This window comes from Xiphophorus hellerii, chromosome 1 (genome assembly GCF_003331165.1).
Source record: "Xiphophorus hellerii strain 12219 chromosome 1, Xiphophorus_hellerii-4.1, whole genome shotgun sequence".
Classification (NCBI taxonomy): domain Eukaryota; kingdom Metazoa; phylum Chordata; class Actinopteri; order Cyprinodontiformes; family Poeciliidae; genus Xiphophorus; species Xiphophorus hellerii.
The window spans coordinates 6,081,925-6,106,221 of NC_045672.1; the positions used below are offsets into that span (position 1 = coordinate 6,081,925).

The window sequence follows — 24,297 nt, forward strand, 5'->3', positions numbered from 1 at the left end:
ACACTCTGAAAAGGAAAACAAGTTAGGCAGAAATATTACACCTGAATTCAAATGTGATAGACTACAAAAAGAGACGAAGAGAACCAAAGAAACGGACTGCGAGTGAACAGCTGGAACAAACCAAACGTTTCACCCGTTGGAGTTGAGTTTAATTCCCTGGTTTGGATCTTGGTTGCATTGTGTTCTGCAAAAATCTTCCTCCATCTTTCAGCTAGACGGTTTTCCCAAATTGCTTACAGACAGACTGTGAAGTTGGAACTTAGTAACCTCACTAAATTCCAAAGAGATGCACCTTTGGCGCTATGAAAATATTCACTTCCAAGACGAAGCCGCAAACGGCAGTATCATCGGCGTGACCTGAGCAGCTGCGGTGACAGAAAGGAGCGTGAAGAGGAGCTGGGTGACGGGACGCTGCGGAGGAGCATGCGCCTCCATGGTTGGGAGTAACTACATTTACTTGAGTGGCCTTTTTTTTTTTTTTTTAAAGTACTTTTAGGAGTACTTTTACTACACTGTACTTTTTGCTCTTACTTGAGTAATTTTATTATAAAGTCTCGCTACTCTTGTGTAAAATTTCTGGATTCTCTACCCACTGAAGGAAAAACAAACATGTTTTAACCAAAAATTCACCAGACACAGAGACACGCCTGCAGTTTCTGTTAAAGTGTCATACATTTCATATGGAAAGAAACCGAGTTTGAAGTTCGAGGCACCATCAGGCAAATAGTTCAGATTTCTGGTCGGACTACAAATCTAAATTCTAGTGAAAATGCATCTTTTAACCAGTAATTTGATAAAGCATTTTTGAAGGCTAAGCGATCTGTATGCCTCCATTTGTGATTTTTATAAAACAGTCAGAGAAGAACAGCCAGCCTATGTTATAAATAAAATAAATTTGTCTTCAAAAGTTACTGTGTGAGTATCGGTAGCAAGTACCTAAACTGTATGCATACAGTTTAACCTTCCTCTGGTGTTAGCGGGTCATTTTGGACCCGTGTATTAAATCAGCCATAAAATACCCTAAAACCAATCTTTTATCATCCAATGTTTTTCTTAACTCTTGTTTAGCTGGTTGGGCTCCCTCATCCATGAAAAGATTAGTTTTAATATTTTTTTGTGGCCCCCTGGGCCTTTGTTTTAACAGCATACCCCTCGTTTTCAATGTCTAAAAAGTGGTCAAATGAACCTTGAGAAGAAGGCAACAAAATAATCAGTTAAAAAATTGTCACAAGTGATGTTGTGACCCTGCAGTCCAGTAGTCAAATCGAGGACTACACGTTTTCCTAGGTTTTTTTCAGGGATGCCGCTTGCAGATTTGCCTGTGTAAATCTGTAGGTTCCACGCATAGCTTGTTTTAGCATCACAGGCTGCCCAGATTTTTATGCCATATTTGCCTGGCTTGCTGGGCATGTATTGCCGGAACGGGCATTTTCCTCAGAAAGGGAGAAAACGTTCATCCACTGTCACCTCTGGCCCTGGGTTGAACATCAGTGGAAGGAGTTGCACCCATCTCTCCCAAACATCCCTGATGGGAGCAAGCTTGTCAGATTTTGCTCTGGTGTCTCGATTGTCAAATCTGAGGACTCTTGAGATCATCTGAAAGGTCCGAAGAGACATTGTTGCCCTGAAAATATTTCTGCCCGTTGATGCATCCCAGAGACTCTCAGTTGCCTCATTGCTGGATCTGTAAACTCCAGCAAGGAGGAGAACACCAATGTAGGCATCCAGGTACGTCTCATCAATGTCTTTCCACGTGTTGCCATGGACTTTTTTCCCCTCAAGGTTTGTCATAGCAATTATGACTTTTTTTAGTGACAATGGCAAAAAAAGATCAAAGCACGTCTTGATGTCACTTACTCTTGTCACAGCAAACCTCGTGACCCCAGGGGTCATTTTGATGATGTTTGCAGCAGCTGTCCTTCCATGCACATCAGGAGGAACTGTGCTCCGACGGATGTTGCCACGTTTGGATTGGAATGATTCAGCAGGAGCAGCTTCAGCACCAGTGACCTCCTCTTCAGACTGATCAGTTGTGTCTGTTTCTTCCAATTGGTACTCCACATCATCTTCGTTCTCAGAGGCCTGCTCATCTCCATCGCTAAAATCCTGTGTGTCCTCTGCCTCATTTGCAGAAAAGATGTGATCCAAAGCTTCATTTACAGTGAATCTTCTCCTCATTGTTGCATCCTGTGAATTGGAGATGTGTACTCTGCAAGTCACCACCTCTACACTCAAATGGCTTGACAAGCCTGGATATGTCTCCCTTTGTTTGTTCTCACAAAAAGACAAAGAGAAAAGCCCCTAAATGAAGCTCTAGTGGTTGGAGGAAGAGGCTGTTGGTTGATTGTGTGTTCATGATTTAATTTTTGGCCTTTTTTATTGTTTTATAATCGAAAATTTTAACCGGGTCACAAATGACCCGAACACCACAAAAGTCATTTTTTTCACCAGAGCACTTTATAATTTAGTAAAAAAAAAAAAAAAATTGATTTTACTTTGTTTAAATGGAAGTCCCTGACAAAGTCAAAAAGTTTCAACGCAAAAAACAAATGTATGAAGTACTTTTATGCATGCTAAAACTCAAAACGGGTCCGTAGGGACCCTAACACCATAGGAAGGATAAACCCAAAATCTAACAGGCATATTAACATGCTGGTCGAAGTTATATAAAATAAAATGAAAACATGCATATATTTTTTAAAAACTGTTATCTACAACTGATTTACTCTCAGTAAACTGTATTTATTTAGACGTAGGAGCTAAAACGTTATGGGGAAAAAATTACAGATTTTTTCAACTATCCTTAGCTTGTTGGTTCTGTAGCAATATAAATATTTCATGGGCAACAAATGAAATAAAAATACAATGTTTTCTGAACCCAAATTAGTAAAAAAAAAAAATTCAGATTCCTATGACTTTCTATATAATTGTGTTTAGCCAAACATAAGACAATATCTGATAATAAAACATCTTCACAATAACTCTAAACCCCAGCTTGGACATTCAGCACGGTAAAGTTGCAAGCGATTCTTTAAAAGTTATCCGCAGCAAACTGCTGACCTCATGTGAAACATTTGCACTTCAGTACCTGACCCCAAATGGAATGACGGGATTTTGCTTCAGTGTTTGGCTGTTCAGTTATTTAGTCTGACACAGCCTTGCTCATTTCAAAACTCAAAAGGATTGCTCTTCAGCAGTAGGTTAAGTGAAACCAAAGTCAATCAAATATAATACCCAAACGTAGGCAGATAGACACATGGAAATCCAGTTTGAGTAATCCCAAGATATCCATCTTTTAGTTCATGAGGGAAATTGTTTTGTTTGACTGAATGATGTGTTAGACCTGAAAGAGATGAGGCACATTGGTAACACACAGTAAATTCTACAGTGCATTTTACGTTTGGACCTAATTATTTCAGTACTGTAACTCTGCAATCGTGCCAAAGCAGCTTTGCAAATTAACTGTTGTTCTTTATTTTGTATCGACATATTTATGCAAATAATTTATGTATGATATCTTGCACTTAAATTTTTAAATCAGCGGTGTAATGTTAAAAGTGCTGATACTCTATGCTGTCATTCTCCTGTTTGTGACGTAAGATCCCACCCGCCGTGCTGATCTGTATTCTTACTGTGTTCCATCCTCATGTTATGAGTGACCTTGACAACCTTCAGCTGATGGCGAACAATTATTTCCCCCTATATCTGTAAATCATTTTTACCTGTGCTTTTCTCTGTCTCCTAGCTCAGAATATTAAATGTATAAAACCCTTTTGTTAAACTGCATATTCATTTGTTTTTGTGGAGTATGTTGTTTTTAAAGAAGCTGTGAACATTTTTTGTTTTTTTTTTATTGAATGACTCAAAAATGTGAAATGTTTTTATAATTACACAATTTGAACAGCACAACTTTGCGTCTATATTTTTCTGTCAGTTTGTTTATTTGTTCATATTATTTATTGTGCTGCAATCACTGACCTTCTGAAGACTGGTGTGACCTTTTGGTGGCTAACGCAATACCGCTCTAAAGCAACTGCCCTTTTTAGTAGCGCAAACAAGGAATATATTTTAAAACGCATTAATACACGCAATGGAAAAACGTCTCACTACTACCGCAACACGTATCATTGAGGGTCTTGTTTGTCTTCGCTCTTGAGCCAATCAGGGCCGGAAAAATGAATCGCACTCCTGGCCTCGCTTTGCAAACACCAGCTAATAGTGCATGAAGCAGAGTTGTGCTTATTTCAGCTTCCTAAGCTGCATTTTCTTTCGATATTTTTCTCATGCTCTGCAGAGAAGTCTGGTAGAGTTGCCGCTAAGAATTGGGAGGTACGTTCCACAGAATATCTGTAAATACTCCAAATATTACTACTAATAATAATACAAAATATGCAGGAGATCAATACTAAATATGCGAGAGTTGTTAGGGTCAATGTAAGTCAGGCAAAAAAACGTATTTTCAAGACTTTTACTTTACTAAAAAAAAAAGTCATGAAATGGTTTGAAGACAACAAGATGGATGTTCGGGATTGGTCCAGTCAAAGCCCAGAACACAGTCTCATAGGGAATTTGTGGCTGGGCTACACAATCCTCATCTAACCTGACAGAGTCTGAATATTTTAGCAGAAGGAATGACATAAGATGCAGTCCGGATGCACAGCCTGATTGAGAACGATCATCACAGACTTCCTGTTGTGGCAGCAGCCAAATGCTGACTGGCAGTGATGTTAATATTTACTCAAGCACTTATTTTATGATTCACTGGTTTATTTCATTGTCATCATTTAGTAGAAATCAGTTTTCAATTTGACAATAGTTTTTTTTTTGTACTTCTTTCTTTTTTTTTTTTTTTTTATCCAAATGTTGTTTATCTGGATAGATTTGGGAAAGCAATGAAGAGACTAGAACATCCAGAGATAAAGGTAAATACTCTTTATGTTCCATTGATGAATTTTGGTCCAGCTGGATAATAATAAACATCTGCTTTTATTTGCTGAAAAATACTGACAGAAGGACAAAATAAGTAAGAAAAAGCTCTAAAGAGTCCCTGTGACATCAGTTATGCACTTGGATCATTTGCTTGGAATCTTTTATTTCACTACAGGAAACAGTCACAGTCCTGCTGTTATTTTGACCAGCAGGTGGCAGTAAGTCACAGCTTATTTAGAAAGTGTTCAACGTTATTAAATACAGACTCGCGTCAGTCCTTATATTTCTGTCATAACATACACATAATGTTTTTAATGTAAATACTCCTTTGCTAACATTGATCTGCAGTGACTCACACAGAAACACTTTCAACAAATCAACTCATTTAGCCTCGCGACCGGACTCTGAGCAACGTTTTCCTTCCTAAGAATGAAAAAGACGGAAGAACGATGTGTTGAAGGTTTTCTCTAAGACATCAGGGAACAAATTGGCCATCAGCTGCGTCTCTTGTTTCAACCGCTTCTCTCTGCTGCGCGCCTGCGATGTGGAAACTCGCTGCTCACCGATGACGCGCCGCTCATGACAACATCGAGCGCCAGTAGAAAACGTCGCCTTAAGATTGATTTATGCCTCCATGTATGACGGGTCCAGAGATTCTCATTCCTGACCACGACGCGTGTTGGTTGTTTTTTTTCTTCAGTTTTCGGTTCCACGGCTCCGTCAGTTCGTGTATTGACGGAATCTGTCCACGTTCACGCACGCCGTGTCCTGTGCCTCATCTGAACGTCTGCTGTTTGTCAGAGCAGGAGATGGATTCGGTTTCTTTTGTTTTTGTTTTCCTTGTTTCAAATACACACGTGCAGGTTTCCTCCACTGGCTCGATAGAAATAAAAGAAGTTTTGTACAAGTGAACAGGGAAGACCATCCTAAGAGTAAAAAAACAAAACCAGGATATTTCCCATGTTTTTCTTTTTCATTTGGTTCTAATTTACATTGACCCTTATTATCTCATGTTTCAACACATACAGTACAGACCAAAAGTTTGGACACACCTTCTAATTCAATGGGTTTTCTTTATTTTCATGACTATTTACAAGGCAATAAATCCCACTTATTAACCTGACAGGGCACAGCTATGAAGTGAAAACCATTTCAGGTGACTACCTCTTGAAGCTCATCAAGAAAATGCAGAGTGTGTGCAAAGCAGTAATTACAGCTAAAGGTTGCTACTTTGAAGAAACTAGAATATAAGGGGTATTTTCAGTTGTTTTACACTTTTTTGTTTAGTGCATATTTCCACATGTGTTATTCATAGTTTTGATGCCTTCAGTGTGAAACTACAATGTCAATAGTCATGAAAATAAAGGAAACTCATTGAATTAAAAGGTACTATATATATATATATATATATATATATATATATATATATGGCTATCTTTGGCGGTTCTTTGGGCCTGGTGCCTGTCTCAGTCATTGGGTGAGAGGTGAGGTATATCCTAGACGGGTCGCCAGCCCATCGCATGGCGTCTAAATAAGTAAATCAGGGCCTTTATGATGTAGTTTGACAAATGTGAGTTGGGCCTTTATGATACTTTTTAAGTCATAAAGGATTTTTGCATGGGTGTGATCATAAAGCCAGCAGGCTTTACCTGTATCAACCAAACTAAGTGTCCTTTGTGTTTTTTTTTCTACACCAGTAACAGTAAAAACAGATTAAGCAAGGTTTATAGTTGACACACTGAACTGGACATGAGGGGTTTGTGCACCAATTGCGTCATCCCTTTACCTGTCCTCACACAATATTATTTCCAAAACATGATGCCTTCTCGTGTACTTTCGATATTTTTGTAGGTTTTAAAAATGTTTCAACACAAGAACATGGTGGGCTGCTAGTGGACTGCCCTAGCGGCCCTACCATCGGGCTTAGCAAGTTTTCTGGGGGAATCCCCTGTATCTGCTCACAATTTATATAGCGGACAGAAAAAAAACAATCATTTAAAGACTCACCAAAGTGCAAAAACTGAGTTGAGGACTTAATTTTGCACCCTGGATCATATTCTACTGGCAGGCTTTGTGGAGCTGGCTGGTTTAACCGGACTGAACTACACCTTTGTTTTAAAGGTCAGGGAAGGCTAAAGTTGGTGATTGAAGAAAAAATTTGTTCTTTCCAGTCCAGCAGGCTCTGAAAATCTGGTTCATTCAGGGGGCGGGGGGTTTCTGCAGCAGTACAGAATTAGAGTAAACTTATGAGAGGAAAAATGCAAAACAGAAATTGCAGATCATCGTACACATTAGCTGTAGTTTAACAGCACTCTATGCTGTAAATGATCTGCTAGTGTAACCTGAATCTGGGGGATGGTTTATTACAGGAGAGAATTTTGTCCAGTTTAATTTTTATTTACAAGAAAAAGGAAAACAAATTGAAAAACATATTGTAAGGAATTTGGAATTGGTGGCGTCCTAATCATCAGCTGGGTCAACCAGCCGCCCGTTTCCCCTTTTTCTGTTTTCGGGCACAATGTTTCCTTTTGACCGTTGGTCCTCGCACCCTGCTGTGCCAGTCCATTGTCCTCAAGAGCCGCCGTCTCCCAAGCGCGGATTTCAGTCTTGGTGATATATTACCAGCTGAACTGTCTCAGCGTTGTACACAGGCTGCATCTCAGACAAAGAAATAACGAAGGTTAGTGGAATCCTTCCTCTGCTTGAGCTGGGAGACGAAGTCATGGCAGATAAAGGCTTCCTCATTCAAGACCTCCTTCATGAAGTTGGAGCCAAACTCACCATTCCTCCATTTAGGCATCCTGGCCAGTTCAGCAACAAAGAGACAGAGGAGACCCAGACCATTGCTCCACTGCGAATCATTGTAGAGCGAGCAATCGCCAGAGTAAAGTGCTACCACATCTGGGATTCTCCGGTGCCTCTCACTTTAATAGGAACTGTCAATCAAATCTGGCACAACTGTTGTGTTTTGGCAAATTATCAAGGCCCATTTTGTGTTGCAGACTAAATTATTTCTGTAGGTTAATTGTTGTAGTGCTGTGTAAAAAGTTATTTAAATGTCTAGACTTTAAAAAAAATATTCAATTAAAACACACTTGAGCAGCATACTGTACTATTCTTTTTGTATTTTCTTGTTTAAGTTGAATTGCAAGGAAAACAAATCAATTAATATATATCAAATCTAACTAACAATAGTTGCACATACTTAAGAAAACCTTAAGAAGCTATTTTAAAACACGGGTTACAAGACAAGTGCAGTTAAGGAAACAAATTTTCGTAAATTATGCAACTGCCTTTTAAAGAAACTTGCACATCTGTATACGTTTCATGAGTAACAACTATTTACACACAGCTTGAGATTGGATATTTGAAATACAAAGAAACAAAAGGATAAGTTATAATTAAGTTTATAATTCTTATTGCATTGACATGAACACATCAATGAAGGTGTTGAAGTAAAATAAGTCCAGTTTAGATTTCATTTGATCAATCAAAGACTCATCACGTCACACCCGCTCAACAGTTACTGTTGTTAGTGTGTCCGTGACAAAGTCGCACCATTCCAATCCGCTGATTGCCAGCTGACCCTCTACCTGCCAGTAGTTTGCGTGTGAATGCCTCAAAACAGCCTGGCCATCCTGAACCTTGAGGTGAGCAACCTGAGACACGTCATTCTTCATGCTGCTTTTTACCTCAACCAGTCCAAACGGGGGGGATTCTGATGGGTCACACACTTTGCCATCTGGAGTTGCACCAAGATATGATGTGTCAGGGCGAACAATGAATCCCACAGGGGGCACATTGACCCTCAACATCTCAGCAGAGTTTGCCAGCACCTCAGACTCCATCTGCAGACCACGCTTCATGGCGGCAGTTTGTCTAGCGGACCCCCTGATCATCCGAGATGCCAGTGCTGTGGCAGCAGACTCCTCCTCTGCACTTCCTCTGCAAGCATCACGGAAACGGCTAGCAGTGAGTCTTGGTTGTCAAAGTTGTACCCATGCAGGACAAATGGACTGCTCTCTTGTTCTGGCCTCTATTTCATAAGACATTTCCAGTGACACTTGCAGAGACTGAAGATGCATAAGTTGACCGAGTTTGGGCACAAAACACATATTCGGAAGACTATGCAGCATCAAAGGACGAGAAGGGAAGTCTGGAGCCATGTGGTGCAAAATGATGCTACCAGATGACTTCTCAGGTGGGCATTGATAAGACATTGTGAGCCCTGTGGCACAGGCCCAAGTTTGGATGGAACCAGCTCCAAACTTGAAAGACCATCTAGTACAAGAGCCATAAGTGGTTGGGACTCCAGCTGGCGTAGTTGTTCTCCTGATGCCAGAATGTCGGGATCTGGAAGTGCTCCTGCAAACATCAGTGACAAAATCATAATAATCATAATAAGTTTTGACAAAGGAAACATAAGTACAAAAAAATAAACCAAAAGTTATACCTGTGTAAGCTCTGTAAAGTGTGGAGTGCAGATATCTTTTCCCCATAGTTTTGGGCTTCCTCACCACCACGTCGCTGACAAGTCCAGGATGTTTCCCCTTACAAGAAATACACAGAAAGATGTCAAACTAAAGAACAAATAAAGGGATGGGTGAGCAATTTGTTAGCACATAATGGGACTGATTTGGCACAGTTTAGATTTTTACCCAACTTGCAAATAAAACTAATTGACAGCAGTTGAGCCTGTATTTTTTTTCCACTGCCTACAAAAAAGACATTTTCCAAACAAATTATGAGAGAAATTATATTTGACACAAGTAATATTGAGATTGCAACAAATGTTATATGGCAATTATAAAATACAAGTGGGAAAGGAACCTAAATGGCTGTGCGACACAATCAAAGGAGGAATAAATTGTGTACATAACTATAGTACTATTATTTTAAGATCATATATATGACAGTATATGTAATTTAGTATATGTAGTATATTTAGTATATGGTAGGATATCACATACCATAGGACAAAGTGTTCCACTCTTTTTTTCTTACCTGTGTTCTTGGTCTGTGCCATCTTTGTAAATCACTTGTGCAGGAGGAACAGTTGGCAGCTGGAGTTGGGAGTAGTGTGCAGTCTGGTAAAGAAGTGCAACTACATGATTGCAAAAACCTTTACCAGCTGCACAGCTACAGGAATAATCCAATAATTCAGCCTTTTCTTTTCCAACACCCAGTGATATCTAAAATAGACAAGTGTTTTAGCAACACATATATACATCAATACATATGGCAAGCTTAGCTTTAAACAATAGATTCTAGTTTGAAGGTAAGGTTCAACAACAGTAGAAAAAAAAACACAGACCATGCTGCAACCGCAACAGAAACAGAAAACAAATAGTAACAACTGAACTGGAAGATGTTAGAATAAGCTCTGAGTCCAGAAATCGTACTTAAAGTTCTCCAGCTGTCAAATACGAACAGGAACTGGAACTAACGAACAAGAGCCAACCGGCTTTCTGACTGTTTCAAACCTGCAGCTTGTGCGGTTCCTCATTTTTCTTCATGGATCTGAAGCAGGGGTCTCAAACTCAATTTACCCGGGGGCCGCTGGAGGTAGAGTCTGGGTGAGGCTGGGCCGCATTCACACACACGGTCTCCTCAGCCAAACCTTTCTGATTGCCTATTACCATATTTGGCCGTAGTCAGGCGCTGTAACAGCCGTAATTGTGTAGTGTCTCTTTAAGATACTCTAGTATTGCTAGTGATGTCAGAAGTATGCGCCACGGCTTCTCTGTAGAGAGCGTGGGAGAAACGTGCTAGACGGACATGTTAGCTCCCTAACTTTTTAGTAATGTTACGGGTTGTTTGGACGCTGCTCAATTTTCATGTCTGATAATATAGCAGCCGTTCAACCGGGCTTTGTAAGGTTGGTGAAGAGCGTATTTATTAAAGGACAACACTGTGGAATTCCCAGTACCAGTGTGGTTGTGAGTTTTTGACCGTCCTGATGAATCTGCCGCCTCCTCTCCTCCCTTAAACACAACCCAAGCGTTACAGCGCCTAACCTTCAGTACGTTACACTGATCAGCAACTTCCGGGTCTAGACCGGATGCTGAAGCACGTGAAGCGGGAGCGGCCGCGGAAATTGCGCATGTACCGCATGCAAATAATGACAAATAGAAAATGCAAATAGGCCCGGCCGATGTCCCGCCCCCCGAGAGCAATATACTCCACCGTGATTGGTAAGTTCGTTCAGCTCCGCACACAACACTGAAAAGTGCCAATTATATCAAACTCGCGGGCCGCACTAACATTAAACTTTCATATTAAGGCGGGGGCCACAAACTATCGTCCCAAGGGCCGCAGTTGGCCCGCGAGCCGCGAGTTTGAGACCCCTGATCTGAAGCATCGAGCTCTGACAACTTCCTGTCCCTCACAATATTTGACACTACAGGCTGCAGAAGAAAAGCATAGTTTCAACATCAAGCCTCATCTAGTATCTCATAGCTAAGTTCTAGCATGCTGTTTTTCACAAACTGTACTGGCAAATACATTTCAGAATGTCAAAATATATTTGAAAAGTTTAAACTATGTCTGTCGCCAATATTCCACGTAATTTAGCAAACTAAGTTAGGCTTCATTACGATGTTTGTGTTCATATGTTGTAGCTAGCGGTTAGCTCGCTAAGCTACGTCTTTTCTTACCTTGATAGCTGTGGATTTATTCTTCGTGGAAGAACTTGTTTCCTTTCACACGTTTGTTGGTGGGCGAATTCGCCGCTGCGATTTCCTCCGCATCAGCGAAAGAAAGTGCTGGCAAATTAAGTAATGATGATGAAAAGGACCGGAGGAGGAGAGACATTTTTCAGGGTACTCGAATTACGGTCACCAAAACGGAAGTGCCGCAGTCCTTAGAGATGCAGCTTCCGGTTGCCGCGAAAAAGGTCTATAGCCATCAGCTAAGCCGAGCTGCTTTCAGCCATAAAGTTTTTTTTATTCAAACTTGAGCAGTTTTCTGGTGTTTCTGCTGAGGTAGTGACATCAGTTTGTGACATCATGCACACTGACGTCACAAAGAGTGACTCTCCTTGTTGAGCTAGGCTGCGTCAAAACGTCATAACCATTGCAAGAGAGAGAGAGAAGCAAGCAGAAGGATTGTCTCCTAACAAGTTTGAGCAGTTTTTTTATTTGTCCAGACAAAAAAAATCAAAAATGAGTAAGAGCAACACGGCATCGTCTTCTCATTCTTGCAATGACAACATCCAACTTGCTAGAGAGACACAGAAGCTACGTGACATCTTGAAAGATATAAACATGATGTCAGCAGAGAGACAGTCGCTGATTAAAGCAAAGGAGGACCTGAAGATGCAAGCGAGAAACATTCAAAAAGCTGCACATGACATACACAAGCTGCTTCAGGAGAAAGACAATGAATTAAAAAAACTGTCTGATCAAAATAACACTTTAAAGGAGGATAACACTACATTGAAACAGATGAACACTGCCTTGGACCGGAAAATCACCTCCTTGAAGCAGACAAACACCACATTGGAGCAAAAGAACACAGTCATGGGTCAGAAATACACAACACTGAAGCAGAAATACACCTCACTGAAGCAGAAAAACAACACGTTGGAGCAGAGAAACAACACGTTGGAGCAGAGAAACAACACGTTGGAGCAAAAAAACACAGTCTTGGGTCAGAAATACACAACACTGAAGAAGATAAAAGCTGCCTTGGGTCAGAAAAACACCACCCTGGAGCAGAAAAGCACAGCCTTGGACCAGAAAATCACCACCCTGGAGCAGGAAAACATCGCACTGGAGGAGAAAAGTAACATACTGGCGAAAGAAAAGACTGCCTTGGAGCAGAGAAACACCATCCTGCAGCAGAGAATCACCACCGTGGAACAGGAAAATGCCGCCATGGAACAGGATTTCACCGTCCTAGCAGAGGATTACACCGCCCTGCAGGAGAATTGGAACACCTTAGTACATGAAAACACCACTCTGCAGCAGAGAATCCCCTTTTTGGAGGTGATAAATCGCGCCCTGGACCGGAGAAACCAAAACTTGCAACGGGACAACATAATTTTTGAGATGGAGAACAACGACCTGCAGCAGCACATCGACGACTTGAATCAGAGGAGAAGGGCCCTGGAGCGAGAAAAAACCAAGCTGTTGCTGTCAGTCACTTCTCTGGAGGTGAAACGCATTGTCCTGGAGAAGACGAGCACAGACTTGGAGGAGGAAAAAAGTACACTGACAAAAGAAAACACCGCCCTGCGGCAAAAATACGCTGCCTTGGAGGAGGAAAAAAGAGCCCTAGAGCAGAACAACACCACCCTAGAGCACAAAAACACCGCCCTGGAGCAGGAAAATTCCGCCTTGAAGCTGAAAAGCACCACCCTGGAGCATATAAACACAGCCTTTGAGGAGGAAAACACCAACCTGCAACCTGAAGTGGACCAGCTGAACAACAGGCTGAGGGACAGAGAGGAACAACAGAACCAGCAGCCATCTGAACAGGAAACCCACGAAAACAGCCAGTCGGTTTCAGACCAGCCACAGATTCGGCCGTCTGTATTCAGACGTGTGATCAATAGACGTCTGAATATGTTCCAAAGAGGCACTTTCAGGCAATGGCTTGAAAGATGGCACTTCTAAATAAAGAAGTGTCATGAGGGCTCCAAACTTCATGCTTGATTATCGGTGGCAGAAAAGGATAAGGACAACAGGACAGCGGTGTCAGAGGAGCTTGACACATGGGGCCATTGGCGGAAGAGCTTAACGCTTGAAAGTTGTTGGCAGGAAAGGCAGGGCTTCATAACGAGGCTCGTTGGTCTCCGGGCTGGCCTCCAGGACTTCTTAGCGAGGCTCGTTGGTCTCCAGGCTGGCCTCCAAGGATTCCTAGCGAGTACTGTTGGTCTCCTGGCTGACCTTCAGGGCTTCCTAGCGAGTCCCGTTGGTCTCCTGGTTGACCTTCAGGGCTTCCTAGCGAGTCCAGTTGGTCTCCTGGCTGACCTTCAGGGCTTCGTGGCGAGTTCTGTGGGTCTCCTGGCTGACCTCCAGGGCTTCCTAGCGAATCCCGTTGGTCTCCTGGCTGACCTTCTGGGCTTCCTAGCGAGTACTGTTGGTCTCCAGGCTGACTTTCAGGGCTTCCTAGCGAGTCCAGTTGGTCTCCTGGCTGACCTTCAGGGCTTCCTAGCGAGTACCGTTGGTCTCCAGGCTGACCTTCTGGGCTTCATAGCGAGTCCCGTTGGTCTCCTGGCTGACCGTCATGGCTCCCTAGTGAGTACTGTTGGTCTCATGGCTGACTTTCAGGGCTTCCTAGTGAGTCCAGTGGGTCTCCTGGCTGACCTTCAGGGCTTCCTAGCGAGTCCTGTTGGTCTCCTGGCTGACCTAAAGGGCTTCCTAGCGAGTCCCGTTAGTCTCCTGGCTGACCTCTAGGACTTCATAGTGAGGCCCGTTGGTCTCCGACAAGGCTCAGGAGGGCAGCCAGGATGGGACACATCCCCAAGGTTCCCGCTCTTCCTCCAGCGTCCACCAAGGTACTTGCCCTTCTACCAGCGTCCCCCAAGGTTCCCGCTCTGCCTCCAGCGTCCACCAAGGTACGTGCTCCGCTGCCAGCATCACCCAAGGTTCCCGCTCTGCCTCCAGCGTCCACCAAGGTACGTGCTCCGCTGCCAGCATCCCCCAATGTTCCTGCTCTGCCTCCAGCGTCCACCAAGGTACTTCCTCCATTGCCAGCGTCCCCCAAGGTTCCCACTCTGCCTCCAGCGTCCACCAAGGTACTTCCTCCATTGCCAGCATCCCCCAAGGTTCCCGCTCTGCCTCCAGCGTCCACCAAGGTACGTGCTCCGCTGCCAGCACCACCCAAGGTTCCCGCTCTGCCTCCAGCGTCCACCAAGGTACGTGCTCCGCTGCCAGCATCCCCCAAGGTTCCTGCTCTGCCTCCAGCGTCCACCAAGGTACTTCCTCCATTGCCAGCATCCCCCAAGGTTCCCGCTCTGCCTCTAGTGTCCACCAAGGTACGTGCTCCGCTGCCAGCACCACCCAAGGTTCCCGCTCTGCCTCCAGCGTCCACCAAGGTACGTGCTCAGCTGCCAGCATCCCCCAAGGTTCCAGCTCTGCCTCCAGCGTCCACCAAGGTACTTCCTCCATTGCCAGCATCCCCGTAGGTTCCCACTCTGCCTCCAGGGTTCACCACGGTTTCTTGCTCCACTCCCAGTGTCCCCCAAGGTTTCCACTCTGCCGCTGGCATCCTCTTAGGACCTTCAGAGACTCATAGCGAGTCCTGTCGGTCTCCTGGCTGACCTCCAGGTCTTCATAGCGAAGCTCTTTGGTTTCCGGGCTTGACTCCAGGGATTCATAGCGAGTACATTTGGTCTCCTCGCTGAACTTCAGGGCTTCTAGTGAGTGCCATTGGTCTCCTGGCTGACCTCCAGGGCTTCCTAGCGAATCCCGTTGGTCTCCTGGCTGACCTTCTGGGCTTTCTAGTGAGTACTGTTGGTCTCCTGGCTGACTTTCAGGGCTTCCTAGCGAGTCCAGTTGGTCTCCTGGTTGACCTTCAGGGCTTCCTAGCGAGTCCTGTTGGTCTCCTGGCTGACCTTCAGGGCTTCCTAGCGAGAACTGTTGGTCTCCTGGCTGACCTTCTGGGCTTCATAGCGAGTCCCGTTGGTCTCCTGGCTGACCATCAGGTCTTCCTAGTGAGTACTGTTGGTCTCCTGGCTGACTTTCAGGGCTTCCTAGCGAGTCCAGTTGGTCTCCTGGCTGACCTTCAGGGCTTCCTAGCGAGTCCTGTTGGTCTCCTGGCTGACCTTCAGGGCTTCCTAGTGAGTACTGTTGGTCTCCTGGCTGACTTTCAGGGATTCCTAGCGAGTCCAGTTGGTCTCCTGGCTGACCTTCAGGGCTTCCTAGCGAGTCCCGTTAGTCTCCTGGCTGACCTTCAGGGCTTCGTGGCGAGTTCCGTAGGTCTCCTGGCTGATCTCTAGGACTTCATTGTGAGGCCCTTTGGTCTCCGACAAGGCTCAGGAGGGCAGCCAGGATGGGACACATACCCAAGGTTTCCGCTCTTCCTCCAGCGTTTACCAAGGTTCCCGCTCTGCCTCCAGCGTCCACCAAGGTACTTGCCCTTCTACCAGCGTCCCCCAAGGTTCCCTCTCTGCCTCCAGCGTCCACCAAGGTACTTCCTCCATTGCCAGCGTCCCCCAAGGTTCCCACTCTGCCTCCAGCGTCCACCAAGGTTTCTTGCTCCGCTCCCAGCGTGTACCCCAAGGTACTTGCTCCGCTGCCAGTGTCCCCCAAGGTTTCTACTCTGCCGCTGGCATCCTTTAGGACCTTCCGAGACTCATAGCGAGTCCCATTGGTCTCCTGGCTGACCTCCAGGGCTTCCTAGCGAATCCCGTTGGTCTCCTGGCTGACTTTCAGTGCTTCCTAGCGAGTGCAGTTGGTCTCCTGGCTGACCTTCAGGGCTTCATAGCGAGTCCTGTTGGTCTCCTGGCTGACCTTCAGGGCTTCCTAGCGAGTACCGTTGGTCTCCTGGCTGACCTTCTGGGCTTCATAGCGAGTCCCGTTGGTCTCCTGGTTGACCTTCAGGGCTTCCTAGTGAGTCCCGTCGGTCTCCTGGCTGACCTTCAGGGCTTCCTAGCGAGTCCAATTGGTCTCCTGGCTGACCTTCAGGGCTTCCAAGCGAGTCCAGTTGGTCTCCTGGCTGACCTTCAGGGCTTCCTAGCGAGTCCAGTTGGTCTCCTGGCTGACCTTCAGGGCTTCCTAGCGAGTCCCTTTAGTCTCCTGGCTGACCTTCAGGGCTTCATGGCGAGTTCCGTAGGTCTCCTGGCTGACCTCTAGGACTTCATAGTGAGGCCCGTTGGTCTCCGACAAGGCTCAGGAGGGCAGCCAGGATTGGACACATCCCCAAGGTTCCCGCTCTTCCTCCAGCATCTACCAAGGTACTTGCTCCGCTGCCAGCATCCCCCAAGGTTCCCACTTTTCCTCCAGCGTATACCAAGGTACTTGCCCTTCTACCAGCGTCCCTCAAGGTTCCCGCTCTGCCTCCAGCGTCCACCAAGGTACGTTCTCCGCTGCCAGCATCACCCAAGGTTCCCGCTCTGCCTCCAGCGTCCACCAAGGTACGTGCTCCGCTGCCAGCATCCCCCAAGGTTCCTGCTCTGCCTCCTGCATCCACCAAGGTACTTCCTCCATTGACAGCGTCCCCCAAGGTTCCCACTCTGCCTCCAGCGTCCACCACGGTTTCTTGCTCCGCTCCCAGTGTACCCCAAGGTACTTGCTCCACTTCCAGTGTCCCCCAAGGTTTCTACTCTGCCCCTGGCATCCTCTTAGGACCTTCAGAGACTCATATCGAGTCCTGTCGGTCTCCTGGATGACCTCCAAGGCTTCCTAGCGAAGCTCTTTGGTTTCCATGCTGGCCTCCAGGGATTCCTAGCGAGTACAGTTGGTGTCCTCGCTGAACTTCAGGGCTTCTAGCGAGTCCCATTGGTCTCCTGGCTGACCTCCTGGGCTTCCTAGCGAATCCCGTTGGTCTCCTGGCTGACCTTCTGGGCTTCCTAGCGAGTACTGTTGGTCTCCTGGCTGACCTCCAGGGCTTCCTAGCGAATCCCGTTGGTCTCCTGGCTGACCTTCTGGGCTTCCTAGCGAGTACTGTTGGTCTCCTGGCTGACTTTCAGGGCTTCTTAGCGAGTCCAGTTGGTCTCCTGGCTGACCTTCAGGGCTTCCTAGCGTGTCCTGTTGGTCTCCTGGCTGACCTTCAGGGCTTCCTAGGGAGTACTGTTGGTCTCCTGGCTGACTTTCAGGGCTTCCTAGCGAGTCCAGTTGGTCTCCAGGCTGACCTTCAGGGCTTGATAGCGAGTCCTGTTGGTCCCCTGGCTGACCTTCAGGGCTTCCTAGTGAGTACTGTTGGTCTCCTGGCTGACTTTCAGGGATTCCTAGCGAGTCCAGTTGGCCTCCTGGCTGACCTTCAGGGCTTCCTAGGGAGTCCTGTTGGTCTCCTGGCTGACCTACAAGGCTTCCTAGCGAGTACCGTTGGTCTCCTGGCTGACCTTCAGGGCTTCCTAGCGAGCTCCGTAGGTCTCCTGGCTGACCTCTAGATCTTCATAGTGAGGCCCGTTGGTCTCCGACAAGGCTCAGGAGCGCAGCCAGCATGGGACACATCCCCAAGGTTCCCGCTCTTCCTCCAGCATCTACCAAGGAACTTGCTCCGCTGCCAGCATCCCCCAAGGTTCCCGCTCTGCCTCCAGCGTCCACCAAGGTACTTCCTCCATTGCCAGCGTCCCCCAAGGTTCCCACTCTGCCTCCAGTGTCCACCAAGGTTTCTTGTTCCGCTCCCAGCGTACCCCAAGGTACTTGCTCCGCTGCCAGTGTCCCCCAAGGTTTCTACTCTGCCGCTGGCATCCTTTAGGACCTTCCGAGACTTATAGCGAGTCCTGTCGGTCTCCTGGCTGAACTCCAGGGCTTCATAGCGAAGCTCTTTGGTTTCCGGGCTGGCCTCCAGGGATTCCTAGCGAGTCCCATTGGTCTCCTGGCTGACCTCCAGGGATTACTAGCGAATCCCGTTGGTCTCCTGGCTGACTTTCAGGGCTTCCTAGCGAGTGCAGTTGGTCTCCTGGCTGACCTTCAGGGCTTCCTAGCGTGTACCGTTGGTCTCCTGGCTGACCTTCTGGGCTTCATTGCGAGTCCCGTTGGTCTCCTGGCTGACCTTCAGGGCTTCCTAGTGAGTCCCGTCGGTCTCCTGGCTGACCTTCAGGGCTTCCTAGCGAGTCCAGTTGGTCTCCTGGCTGACCTTCAGGGCTTCCTAGCGAGTCCAGTTGGTCTCCTGGCTGACCTTCAGGGCTTCCTAGCGAGTCCTGTTGGTCTCCTGGCTCACCTTCAGGGCTTCCTAGCGAGTCCCGTTAGTCTCCTGGCTGACCTTCAGGGCTTCCTAGCGAGTCCCGTTAGTTTTCTGGCTGACCTTAAGGGCTACGTGGCGAGTTCCGTAGGTCTCCTGGCTGACCTCTAGGACTTCATAGTGAGGCCCGTTGGTCTCCGACAAGGCTCAGGAGGGCAGCCAGGATGGGACACATCCCCAAGGTTCCCGCTCTTCCTCCAGCGTCCACCAAGGTACTTGCCCTTCTACCAGCGTCCCCCAAGGTTCCCGCTCTGCCTCCAGCGTCCACCAAGGTACGTGCTCCGCTGCCAGCATCACCCAAGGTTACCGCTCTGCCTTCAGCGTCCACCAAGGTACGTTCTCCGCTGCCAGCATCCCCCAATGTTCCTGCTCTGCCTCCAGCGTCCACCAAGGTACTTCCTCCATTGCCAGCCTCCCCCAAGGTTCCCACTCTGCCTCCAGCGTCCACCACGGTTTCTTGCTCCGCTCCCAGTGTACCCTAAGGTACTTGCTCCACTTCCAGTGTCCCCCAAGGTTTCTACTCTGCCGCTGGCATCCTCTTAGGATCTTCAGAGACTCATAGCGAGACCTGTCGGTCTCCTGGCTGACCTCAAGGGCTTCATAGCGAAGCTCTTTGGTTTCCAGGCTGGCCTCCAGGGATTCCTAGCGAGTACAGTTGGTCTCCTCGCTGAACTTCAGGGCTTCTAGCGAGTCCCATTGGTCTCCTGGCTGACCTCCAGGGCTTCCTAGCGAATCCCGTTGGTCTCCTGGCTGACCTTCTGGGCTTCCTAGCGAGTACTGTTGGTCTCCTGGCTGACGTTCAGGGCTTCCTAGCGAGTCCAGTTGGTCTCCCGGCTGACCTTCAGGGCTTCCTAGCGAGTCCTGTTGGTCTCCTGGCTGACCTTCAGGGCTTCCTAGCGAGAACCGTTGGTCTCCTGGCTGACCTTCTGGGCTTCATAGCGAGTCCCGTTGGTCTCCTGGCTGACCTTCTGGGCTTCATAGCGAGTCCCGTTGGTCTCCTGGCTGACCATCAGGGCTTCCTAGTGAGTACTGTTGGTCTCCTGGCTGACTTTCAGGGCTTCCTAGCGAGTCCTGTTGGTCCCCTGGCTGACCTTCAGGGCTTCCTAGTGAGTACTGTTGGTCTCCTGGCTGACCTTCAGGGCTTCCTAGCGAGTCCCGTTAGTCTCCTGGCTGACCTTCAGGGCTTCGTGGCGAGTTCCGTAGGTCTCCTGGCTGACCTCTAGAACTTCATAGTGAGGCCCGTTTGTCTCCGACAAGGCTCAGGAGGGCAGCCAGCATGGGACACATCCCCAAGGTTCCCGCTCTTCCTCCAGCATCTACCAAGGTACTTGCTCCGCTGCCAGCATCCCCCAAGGTTCCCGCTCTGCCTCCAGCGTCCACCAAGGTACTTCCTCCATTGCCAGCGTCCCCCAAGGTTCCCACTCTGCCTCCAGTGTCCACCAAGGTTTCTTGCTCCGCTCCCAGCGTACCCCAAGGTACTTGCTCCGCTGCCAGTGTCCCCCAAGGTTTCTACTCTGCCGCTGGCATCCTTTAGGACCTTCCGAGACTTATAGCGAGTCCTGTCGGTCTCCTGGCTGAACTCCAGGGCTTCATAGCGAAGCTCTTTGGTTTCCGGGCTGGCCTCCAGGGATTCCTAGCGAGTCCCATTGGTCTCCTGGCTGACCTCCAGGGATTACTAGCGAATCCCGTTGGTCTCCTGGCTGACTTTCAGGGCTTCCTAGTGAGTGCAGTTGGTCTCCTGGCTGACCTTCAGGGCTTCCTAGCGAGTACCCATTGGTCTCCTGGCTGACCTTCTGGGCTTCATTGCGAGTCCCGTTGGTCTCCTGGCTGACCTTCTGGGCTTCCTTGTGAGTACCGTCGGTCTCCTGGCTGACCTTCAGGGCTTCCTAGCGAGTCCAGTTGGTCTCCTGGCTGACCTTCAGGGCTTCCTAGCGAGTCCAGTTGGTCTCCTGGCTGACCTTCAAGGCTTCCTAGCGAGTCCCGTTAGTCTCCTGGCTGACCTTCAGGGCTTCCTAGCGAGTCCCGTTAGTCTCCTGGCTGACCTTCAGGGCTTCGTGGCGAGTTCCGTAGGTCTCCTGGCTGACCTCTAGGACTTCATACTGAGGCCCGTTGGTCTCCGACAAGGCTCAGGAGGGCAGCCAGGATGGGACACATCCCCAAGGTTCCCGCTCTTCCTCCAGCGTCCACCAAGGTACTTGCCCTTCTACCAGCGTCCCCCAAGGTTCCCGCTCTGCCTCCAGCGTCCACCAAGGTACGTGCTCCGCTACCAGCATCACCCAAGGTTCCCGCTCTGCCTCCAGCGTCCATCAAGGTACGTTCTCCGCTGCCAGCATCCCCCAATGTTCCTGCTCTGCCTCCAGCATCCACCAAGGTACTTCCTCCATTGCCAGCGTCCCCCAAGGTTCCCACTCTGCCTCCAGCGTCCACCACGGTTTCTTGCTCCGCTCCCAGTGTACCCTAAGGTACTTGCTCCACTTCCAGTGTCCCCCAAGGTTTCTACTCTGCCGCTGGCATCCTTTAGGACCTTCCGAGACTTATAGCGAGTCCTGTCGGTCTCCTGGCTGAACTCCAGGGCTTCATAGCGAAGCTCTTTGGTTTCCGGGCTGGCCTCCAGGGATTCCTAGCGAGTCCCATTGGTCTCCTGGCTGACCTCCAGGGATTACTAGCGAATCCCGTTGGTCTCCTGGCTGACTTTCAGGGCTTCCTAGTGAGTGCAGTTGGTCTCCTGGCTGACCTTCAGGGCTTCCTAGCGAGTACCCATTGGTCTCCTGGCTGACCTTCTGGGCTTCATTGCGAGTCCCGTTGGTCTCCTGGCTGACCTTCTGGGCTTCCTTGTGAGTACCGTCGGTCTCCTGGCTGACCTTCAGGGCTTCCTAGCGAGTCCAGTTGGTCTCCTGGCTGACCTTCAGGGCTTCCTAGCGAGTCCAGTTGGTCTCCTGGCTGACCTTCAAGGCTTCCTAGCGAGTCCCGTTAGTCTCCTGGCTGACCTTCAGGGCTTCCTAGCGAGTCCCGTTAGTCTCCTGGCTGACCTTCAGGGCTTCGTGGCGAGTTCCGTAGGTCTCCTGGCTGACCTCTAGGACTTCATACTGAGGCCCGTTGGTCTCCGACAAGGCTCAGGAGGGCAGCCAGGATGGGACACATCCCCAAGGTTCCCGCTCTTCCTCCAGCGTCCACCAAGGTACTTGCCCTTCTACCAGCGTCCCCCAAGGTTCCCGCTCTGCCTCCAGCGTCCACCAAGGTACGTGCTCCGCTACCAGCATCACCCAAGGTTCCCGCTCTGCCTCCAGCGTCCATCAAGGTACGTTCTCCGCTGCCAGCATCCCCCAATGTTCCTGCTCTGCCTCCAGCATCCACCAAGGTACTTCCTCCATTGCCAGCGTCCCCCAAGGTTCCCACTCTGCCTCCAGCGTCCACCACGGTTTCTTGCTCCACTCCCAGTGTACCCTAAGGTACTTGCTCCACTTCCAGTGTCCCCCAAGGTTTCTACTCTGCCGCTGGCATCATCTTAGGATCTTCAGAGACTCATAGCAAGTCCTGTCGGTCTCCTGGCTGACCTCCAGGGCTTCATAGCGAAGCTCTTTGGTTTCCGGGCTGGCCTCCAGGGATTCCTAGCGAGTCCTGTTGGTCTCCTGGCTGACCTTCAGGGCTTCCTAGCGAGAACCGTTGGTCTCCTGGCTGACCTTCTGGGCTTCATAGCGAGTCCCGTTGGTCTCCTGGCTGACCATCAGGGCTTCCTAGTGAGTACTGTTGGTCTCCTGGCTGACTTTCAGGGCTTCCTAGCGAGTCCAGTTGGTCTCCTGGCTGACCTTCAGGGCATCCTAGCGAGTCCTGTTGGTCTCCTGGCTGACCGTCATGGCTTCCTAGTGAGTCCAGTTGGTCTCCTGGCTGACTTTCAGGGCTTCCTAGCGAGTTCAGTTGGTCTCCTGGCTGACCTTCAGGGCTTCCTATCGAGTCCTGTTGGTCTCCTGGCTGACCTTCAAGGCTTCCTAGCGAGTTCCGTATGTCTCCTGGCTGACCTCTAGGACTTCATAGTGAGGCCCTTTGGTCTCCGACAAGGCTCAGGAGGGCAGCCAGGATGGGACACATCCCCAAGGTTCCCGCTCTTCCTCCAGCATCTACCAAGGTACTTGCTCCGCTGCCAGCATCCCCCAAGGTTCCCGCTCCGCCTCCAGCGTCCACCAAGGTACTTGCCCTTCTACCAGCGTCCCCCAAGGTTCCCGCTCTGCCTCCAGCGTCCACCAAGGTACGTGCTCCGCTGCCAGCATCACCCAAGGTTCCCGCTCTGCCTCCAGCGTCCACCAAGTTACTTCCTCCATTGCCAGCCTCCCCCAAGGTTCCCACTCTGCCTCCAGCGTCCACCACGGTTTCTTGCTCCACTCCCAGCGTACCCCAAGGTACATGCTCCGCTGCCAGTGTCCCCCAAGGTTTCCACTCTGCCGCTGGCATCCTCTTAGGACCTTCAGAGACTCATAGCGAGTCCTGTCGGTATCCTGGCTGACCTCCAGGGCTTCATAGCGAAGCTCTTTGGTTTCCGGGCTGGCCTCCAGGGATTCCTAGCGAGTCCCATTGGTCTCCTTGCTGACCTCCAGGGCTTCCTAGCGAGTCCTGTTGGTCTCCTGGCTGACCTTCAGGGCTTCCTAGTGAGTCCCGTCGGTCTCCTGGCTGACCTTCAGGGCTTTCTAGCGAGTCCAGTTTGTCTCCTGGCTGACCTTCAGGGCTTCCTAGCAAGTACCGTTGGTCTCCTGGCTGACCTTCAGGGCTTCCTAGCGAGTCCCGTTAGTCTCCTGGCTGACCTTCAGGGCTTAGTGGCGAGTTCCGTAGGTCTCCTGGCTGACCTTCAGGGCTTCCTAGCGAGTCCCGTTAGTCTCCTGGCTGACCTTCAGGGCTTAGTGGCGAGTTCCATAGGTCTCCTGGCTGACCTCTAGTACTTCATAGTGAGGCCCGTTGGTCTCCGACAAGTCTCAGGAGGGCAGCCAGGATGGGACACATCCCCGAGGTTCCCTCTCTGCCTCCAGTGTCTACCAAGGTAATTGCTCCGCTGCCAGCATCCCCCAAGGTTCCTGCTCAGCCTAAATACGTCCACCAAGGTTTCTTGCTCCGCTGCCAGTGTCCCCCAAGGTTTCTACTCTGCCGCTGCCATCCTCCTAGGTTTCTGCTCCGTCGTCGGTGTCCTCCAAGGCTGCTGTTTCTCCAGCACCTTCCTCAGATTCTTTTGGTGTTCCTTAGTTGTTTCCATTTAATTCTGCCTTTAGTGTAAGAGCTTACTGCTTGAAGGAGAGGCAGGGCTTCCTAGCGAGGCCGGTTGGTCTCCTGGCTGACCTCCAGGGCTTCATAGCGAGTCCAATTTTTCTCCTGGCTGACCTCCAGGGCTTCATGGCGAGGCTCTTTGGTCTCCGGGCTGAACTTCAGGACTTCCTAGCGAGTCCCGTTGGTTTTCTGGCTGACCTTCAGGGCTTCATAGCGAGTCCCGTTGGTCTCCTGGCTGACCTTCAGGGCTACATAGCGAGTCCCATT

At 48.9% G+C, this 24,297-nt stretch overlaps 2 protein-coding genes and 1 long non-coding RNA gene across 4 annotated transcripts in view; 2 read left to right on the forward strand and 1 right to left on the reverse strand.

The window, feature by feature from the left end:
* Nucleotides 1–24,297, forward strand: part of LOC116721371 (tumor necrosis factor receptor superfamily member 14-like) — a 1,133,408-nt gene that overhangs the window by 207,047 nt on the left and 902,064 nt on the right. The gene's annotated exons all lie outside the window — the stretch shown is intronic.
* LOC116721542 (uncharacterized) lies at nucleotides 7,372–10,486 on the reverse strand. Of its 2 annotated transcripts, none has more exons than XR_004339622.1 (3): nucleotides 9,934–10,486; nucleotides 9,383–9,479; nucleotides 7,372–9,294 (listed from the first exon to the last, which is right to left on the reverse strand). It is a non-coding gene; the product is annotated as an uncharacterized LOC116721542 (long non-coding RNA). The 2 variants fall into 2 exon arrangements; XR_004339621.1 differs by having other exon boundaries at nucleotides 9,383–9,456; nucleotides 9,934–10,476.
* Nucleotides 12,450–13,700, forward strand: LOC116719712 (microtubule-associated protein 1A-like). The gene has a single exon (XM_032562346.1). The coding sequence runs from the start codon at nucleotides 12,450–12,452 to the stop codon at nucleotides 13,545–13,547; it is 1,098 nt and encodes a 365-aa protein (XP_032418237.1). The 3' UTR covers nucleotides 13,548–13,700.